This window comes from Mandrillus leucophaeus, unplaced genomic scaffold, assembly GCF_000951045.1.
Source record: "Mandrillus leucophaeus isolate KB7577 unplaced genomic scaffold, Mleu.le_1.0 Scaffold398, whole genome shotgun sequence".
Lineage (NCBI taxonomy): Eukaryota > Metazoa > Chordata > Mammalia > Primates > Cercopithecidae > Mandrillus > Mandrillus leucophaeus.
In genome coordinates, this window is record NW_012104231.1 from 1,194,900 (window position 1) to 1,202,566 (window position 7,667).

General features: G+C 56.0%; 1 protein-coding gene across 1 annotated transcript in view; it reads left to right on the forward strand.

Moving 5' to 3' along the window:
- The window catches only part of VAV2 (vav 2 guanine nucleotide exchange factor), a 278,878-nt gene that overhangs the window by 63,995 nt on the left and 207,216 nt on the right, over positions 1-7,667 (forward strand). The window contains exon 3 of the mRNA XM_011991542.1: positions 1,711-1,827. Coding sequence (XP_011846932.1) covers positions 1,711-1,827 — 117 coding nt within the window. The remainder of the gene's footprint in view (positions 1-1,710; positions 1,828-7,667) is intronic.

The following is a 7,667-nucleotide window of genomic DNA, read 5'->3' on the forward strand; positions in this document are numbered from 1 at the left end:
ACAGGCGCCTGCCACCTCGCCCGGCTAGTTTTTTGTATTTTTTAGTAGAGACGGGGTTTCACCGTGTTAGCCAGGATGGTCTCGATCTCCTGACGTTGTGATCCGCCCATCTCGGCCTCCCAAAGTGCTGGGATTACAGGCTTGAGCCACCACGCCTGGCCGTCCTTGTTCTTAGGAAATACACACTCAGGTATTTAGGGATGAAGGAGTATCATTACTGCAGTTAATCTCAAGTGTTCAGAAACACACACACACACACACACACACACACGCACACACACACACAGGGACAGAGAGGGACTATAGGATAAAACAAATGAGTCTGTTGTCTATGAACAGCCGCCCGGACCCCTGCCAGGATGGGAGGAGTGGCCTGAGGCAGCGGGGGCTGGGGTGAGCACTGCCTGCTGTGAGGCGGAGGAAGGGGCCGTCAGGGGCGTGTGTCCTGGCTGGGGGACCCTGCGCTCCCAGGGCATTCTCAGTGCTGCTTGCTTCACACTCTTAGGCTCTGATTCTGACCTGTACTGTATCTAAATCTCAATTTCCTCTCAATTTCCAGTGAGCAGGGGCAGGCTCTGTGAACTTCCCTTGGAGCTGGGTAGTTTGTCCGTAGGGGACGGTTATTGATGAGGATGACAAAGCCAGGCTCTTCTTGGGCTGTGTGTGCCGCGGCCTCCCCTTGTGAATCCCTGTGCTGAGCTGGACTGGGGGGCTGACGGCTCCCACACCCCACTGCCCACGCTGGTCATCAGGGCACGTGATTAACCCCGTGAGGCAGGTGGCGGTGGGAAACCAGGCCTGGTCTAACCATTCTCCCTGGTCTCCCTGGTGTAGTCAGCAGACAGGATTCCAACCTGGGCCTGAGTGACTGCAGAGCCTGCCCCCCGGGCCACCTCACCTGCTGCCTTATAAGTTTCCTTACCAGCTATTTCTCCACGAGGACTGGGCAAATGGCCATTCCGCCCCACCAAACCTGCCGTCCCCGTGGCACGTCAGGCGTGGTGAGGGCCGAGAGCTCACTGGTTGGCAGTGGGCAGAGAGGAGATGGCCCACGCGTTGATTTGGGATTTCTGGCTTTTGTGCTCCCTCCACCCTTCCACTGTGGTTGGCACCTGCCACTCTCTGGGTCCTCCGTGGCTTCCTGGGGGTGGCCCCTGGCTGTTGGCTTTGTCACCCGAGTAGGAAGGATGTATTGGTGTTGTCAGAAGCCTCGTGTGTGTGCGCACGCCTGTGCACGTGCCCAGTGAGCATGCGCCAGCCATTCTTGTTGACTCAAGGCTGCCATCTTCTGCTCCGGCCGTGACTGTCGGCCTTGACATGTGCTGGGTGCGCTTGGGAGGGCTGGGTTGGATGGCATGGAGGGTGCTGCCTTGCCGCCCTGACCAACCGTTATGGGGAGTGGCGTGTCTTCTGAATGCAAAGGTCTTGGGGGTTTTGCCGCTGTGTGATGAGGAGGCCGGGGGCAGTGGTGGTTACACACTCGGATGTGGGGCTGGGCTGTCTGCCTCCATCCAGGCCTGGCTTCCCACCCCCCAGCCTTGGGATGGGGGGTTTCGTCGTCTCTCTGAGCCCATTTCCTGCTTGAGAAAACAGGAATGAGCTTGGATGTGCTGGCGAACGGAAGCCAGAGCTTACTGCTGTTGCCGTTATGGTTTTTACAGAGCTTACAGATTAATAAGTTTTTCCTTACTCTTTGTTTTCTCTCTCTAGTTCCTGTGTTTGAAGAACATACGCACCTTCCTGAAAGTCTGCCACGATAAATTCGGATTAAGGAACAGCGAGCTGTTTGACCCCTTTGACCTCTTCGATGTGCGAGACTTTGGAAAGGTGAGCAGTCACTTTCTCCAGCCCCAGTGGTGGCCAATTTGCCAGCTCAGTGGCAGGTGGGGCAGATCCGTGGAGCAGCCTGATTGGCTCCAGCACGGAGCCAGTGGATTTCTGCACCCTCGTGTCCGGGAGGTGCAGGCAGGTTGTGTTACAAACAGGAAGGTGTGGAAGCCAGATCTGTGTGTGTCAGGGCTGGGACAGGGGGATGGCCCGTTTCTCTCTCCAGTCAGGGTGAGGCCAGGCGTGGTGAATTCAGGCGGGTGGGGCAAGAGCAGAGTGCAGACGACCCTGGCCCTGCAGTTCTAGCCAGAGGACCCTGAGCATTTACCTCCTGCCCCGAATCTCTACTCTTCCTCTGAGAATGGGCCGAAGTCAGCACCACCTCTTAAGGGGTTGGGGAGATGAGGTGGGGAAAGCGTCTACTATGTGCTCTATGAATGGATTCTCTCGGTTATCCCGGGACGAGCAGAGCTGTTTCTGACTCCGGGCAGGTTTTGGGCAAAGAGGGGGTGATTCTCCAGTGGTGACCCCGGGAAGTGTCTCTGTGTTCTCAGGAAGCCTCACATGGCACCAGTCCTGCAGGAGCCCGGCTGATGCACATGACGGGACCCTGAGGCTGGCAGGTGCGAAGGCCCCGGGAGGCTGTAGTTCATTGGTGGCCTCCTGGTTGTCATGCGCGTCCGTGTGAAGAGACCACCAAACAGGCTTTGTGTGAGCAGTAAAGCTTTTTAATCACCTGGGTGCAGGCGGGCTGAGTCCGAAAAGAGAGTCAGTGAAGGGAGATAGGGGTGGGGCCGTTTTATAGGATTTGGGTAGCTAAAGGAAAATTACAGTCAAAGGGGCTTGTTCTCTGGCGGGCAGGAGTGGGGGTCACAAGGTGCTCAGTGGGGGAGTTTTCTGAGCCAGGATGAGCCAGGAGAAGGACTTCCACAAGGTAATGTCATCACTTAAGGCAAGGACCGGCCATTTTCACTTCTTTTGTGGTGGAATGTCATCAGTTAAGGCAGGGGCAGGGTATTTTCACTTCTTTTGCGATTGCTCAGTTACTTCAGGCCATCTGGGCATATACGTGCAAGTCACAGGGGGTGCGATGGCTTGGCTTGGGCTCAGAGGCCTGACGCTGGTGAGCCTGGGCACAGAGGGACTCAGGGGCCAGCTGCCTTCCAGAACCCAGCAGCTCCACGGTTACTCTTTTTAAGTGGATGGGATCAGGGCCGCGATCGCTTCCTGGTGGATCGGGGGCTGGATGCCGGAGGTGCTGACAGTGACCGAGGAGGCCCCAGGCCCCCGCCTGCTGTTGGGCTGCCTCTAGGAGACACTGCTTCCTGGACCACCGGGAGAGTGGATCTCCACCTGCCGATGGGAAATAACAAGATATTTACTGCCTGGTTTATTTGCACATCATTATCAGGGACTTGGTGTCTAAGGAAATGCTCTGTGAATGCATGATTTGTGAGGTGCAGAGGGAATTCGGGTTTGCAGTGGCGCGTGCTGAGAAGTCAGTTCCAAGAGGAGTATACGGAAGTGCTGCTCGGCCTCAGGTCAGGACCTGGAACAGGGGCGTTGCCGGAGCCACTGGACCTGGCGCTCCCCTTTCTCGCTCCTGGAATTCTCCAGACGTGAGATCCGGGGACCTCCTCATGAGCACATCTCTGTGTAATCATCCAGTTCTTAGAAGTTTGTCTCTCTGTTTTTTTTTGAGACGGAGTCTCGCTCTGTCGCCCAGGCTGGAGTGCAGTGGCTGGATCTCCACTCACTGCAAGCTCCGCCTCTGGGGTTCACGCCATTCTCCTGCCTCAGCCTCCCGAGTAGCTGGGACTACAGGCGCCCGCCACCTCAACCGGCTAGTTTTTTGTATTTTTTTAGGTAGAGACGGGGTTTCACCGTGTTAGCCAGGATGGTCTCGATCTCCTGACCTCGTGATCTGCCCGTCTTGGCCTCCCAAAGTGCTGGGATTACAGGCTTGAGCCACCGCGTCCGGCCTTGAAGTTTGTCTCTCTTAAATGACTCACGGAGGCCCCCCTGCAGCAACGCACGTGCCTGGGAGTTTGATGCCTTGCTGAGGCCTGTGGGTCCTGCTGTCCAGGGCTTGCCTGCTGGCCTAGAGTCAGGGAGGCTTGAATGGCCTGGGCTGGTTTCCTTTCCTGTAAGTGGCTTCTCAATTACTGCAGATTTGTTTTGAAATGGTTTGGAACTGTCTCCCACTCCTTCCTTGCAAACAGCAGAGATGAATTTGCCTGCAGGGCCCTGGGTAATGGAGAGGCTGATGGTTCTGGACTTAGAGAAGGACCTTCAGAACACACACACACATGCGGGGACACACACACACACACACACACACACACACTCTTGCACCCACCCCACACATGTTCATACTCAGGCTCAGACACACACAGCTCACATACACACATACACTCATTCACAGACTTGCAGTCTCACACACACACATTCACACAGACACCCATGGACACACCACACACAAACGCACACACACACACTTGAACCCGTCTTCCATATTCACACCCACACCCAGACACACACAATTTACGTTCACAGACGTATAGTCACCCATACACAGTCACACAGACATCCATGCACAGCCCCCCAGCACAGACGTATTACACACATTCACACACACACGGTCTCACATGTACACACATACTTATACACGCAACTGGTTTTTATAATAACCGTAAAGAGAAAAACACAGGAAAACCCTGGCCAAACCTATTTCTTGGCCAACAGTTAAAATGTAGCGTATTCAGGATATCATTTCATTTTGCTTTTAATTTGCTATGGCGGAACGCAGTGATGTAAGACGTACATAAATTTGGATTAAACTCTCATTATTCAACTCGCCAGCTGTGTGGCCAAGCAGTTTGCAAATGGGCAGCCCTTGTCATCGTCCGTGGTTTCCAGTGAGGCGGCTGCAGCTCTGAGGGCTGTAGAGGACGGGGCTTCTCGCGCCGGCCTCTGGTCTCCCCACGTCTCACCGTGGCGGTCACTGGTGGTGCTGGCCAAGCTGTGGCATTTCTTGTGAGGAGCTGGGAGTAGACGGCAGGTTTGGACCATGAGTCATGGTGTGGGGTGCTGAGAATGGAGGTGATGTCACCGTGCAGACCCCCGGGCTGAGCTGAGGAGCCCGGGTGAGGCCCACAGGAGGTGTTCGTGAAGCACAGCTCGCTGCTGCTGCTGCCCCCACTGGTCGCTTGAAACAAGTCCAGACTTCCACACAGAGATGGCAGCGCCTACTGTTTTTCTCTCCATTATTTTATTTGTAAAGATGCAATGGCTGGGCCGGGCGTGGTGGCTCACGCCTATAATCTCAGCACTTTGGAAGGCTGAGGTGGGCGGATCGTTTGAAGTTAGGAGTTTGAAACCAGTCTGGTCAACATGGTGAAACCTTGTCTCTAATAAAAATACAAAAATCTGCCGGGTGTGGTGGTGGGCGTGTGTAATCCCAGCTACTCGGGAGACTGAGGCAGGAGAGTTGCTTGAGCCCAGGAGGCGAAGGTTGGAGTGAGCAGAGATCATACCACTGCACTGTAGCCTGAGTGACAGAGTGAGACTGTCTTAAAAAAAAAAAAAAAAAGACGCAATGACCGCACCTTTTGGCGACAGAGCAGGTGGCTGAGCACGTGGACTTGGACCCCGGCAGGCTGGCTTTGAGTCCCAGCCCTGCCATCTCCAGGGTGCGGCCTCAGCCAAGTGATTCAGCTTCTCTAAGTCCCATTTGTAAAATGGCAGTGACACGACCACCCTCAAAGGTCCCTTGAGCGGGTCAAGCCATGTGTGCAGGGTCTCAGCACCGCACGTGCCCCGGGGCCCTGCCAGTCTGCGGCCTTGCGGCTTCTGGTCTCCGCATCTGAGCCACGCCCTTTGCCTCCTGGAGGCCGCGTGAATGTGGCCTGTGGTGTGTCAGGGACAGCGGGCTGGGGACCGGACCCTCTGGGACCGTGTGCTGGGTGCTGGTGCCCTTGGGAGCAATGGAGCCGGAGCCCACACTTGCCCTCCAGAGTGGGCCTGGCCTCAGCCCCGCCAGCCCTGTTCTCCGTGGCGGTGCTTTCTTCCTTCCCTGGATGTTTTTCCTACCGTGGTCAAGCTGTGGTCAGCACTTCCAAGTGGAGGCTGGCCTGGGGCCAGCGGAGGCTGAGGTGCTGGGACGTTCACCACAGTCCGGAGCCTGACAGTTCTGCTCTGCCAGGGCCTCCTGGCTTCTCCGGGACAGGTGCTCTGGAAGAACAAAACACAAGCAAAAGCCCAGCTTCTCCCTGCGGCCTGGTCTGCCCAGGTGCTCAGACTCCTGGGGGCCTCTTGCTGGGCCGGGGCATTTCGTTCCAGCCCCTGCCGTGGACAGAGGGGAGGAAGGGTCCGAGCAGGCAGGGGGCTTGCCAAGGCTACTGGTCTCTGGCCTCCCAGACTCCCAGCTTGTTGACCACAAGGAGCGGGTGTGGAGGGGCGGGGCTGATGTGTCCCTCTCGCCACAGAGGTGAAGAGCGAATGCCCCTTTCATTTATTCGGGGCGTTTACTGAGCGTTTCCCACACGTCCAGATTCATCTTTTGTTGTTCATGAGCTCAGCCCAGTAGGGACACCCTGGCCTTTCCAAATGAGCTTGGTGGCCTCCGGCAACCTCAGACCACGAAGAGGTGGCTGTGCGCCCACCCCCGTTCCTCCCACCCGTGACCTGCCCAGGAGCAGGATGGCAGCTGTTTCTCCCCAGAGCACAAGGCTCTGCAGTCAGAACTGACTATTGTCTGGGATGGGTGGGGCTGGTCAGGGGTAGCTGAGGGATGTGGGGCTGGGGACTCCAGGGCTACCAGGGGCAGAGCTGACTCTCTTACTCCTTGTTGATCGACTCCGAGTTATATTCATAGCATTCAGGGCTGAAAGGAGCCTGACGGACTGGCTGGCGCGTTCATCAGGGTCCTCCAGAGACCAGAGAGAAGCAGCTGGGTAGAGGCAGACAAGAGGGGCCGACTGGGAGCATCGGCTCTTGGGACCGTGGAGGCCCAGGGGCCCCCAGCAGGCTTTCTGTGAGCTGGAGACCCAGGAATGGGGGTGACAGGGCTTGGCCCCAGTCCTAAAGCCTCAGAACCGGGGAAGCAATGGTGTGATCTTCAGTCTAAGGCCAAAGGCCTGAGAGCCTGTGGGGCAAGTCTTAGAGACCAAAGGCTGGGGAGCCTGGATTTCTGATGTCCAAGGGCAGGAGGCAAAGGGTCCCAGCTTCAGGAGAGGAAGAGGGAATCACATTTTCTCTGGCTTTTTGTTCTGTCTCAGCCCCTAGCCGCTTGGATGGTGCCGCCCACAGGAAGGGCATCTCCTCACATGCTCACACGCCCGTCTCCTCTGGAAACACCCACACAGCCACACCCAGAAACAGTGCTTCCCTGGTTCTCCACGTATTCCTTCATCCAGTCAAGCTGACACCTAAAATTCACCATCACAGCTGGCTGGTGTCTCTGGTTGGTTTAGGAAATGCCATTTCCCCTATTAAGGAGGTTTGTGGTGTTTCAGGTCTTGTCTAGGGTCTGGTTTGTTGTCATTCATTTTCTAAACAGCTGCCTCCCGGCTCCCCAAGTCTCTCATGTTGTGAGAGTCATTCCTTGGGAAGACAAAAGCCATTCATTTATTCATTCATTCACTCCTCCATCCATGTATCCATCCATCCATCTATCCATCATCCATCCATCCATCCATCCATCCATCATCCATCCATCCATCCATCCATCATCCATCCACCCATCCATCCATCATTCATCTATCCATCATTCATCCATCCATCCATCATTCATCTATCCATCATCCATCCTCTATCCATCATCCATCCATCCATCCATC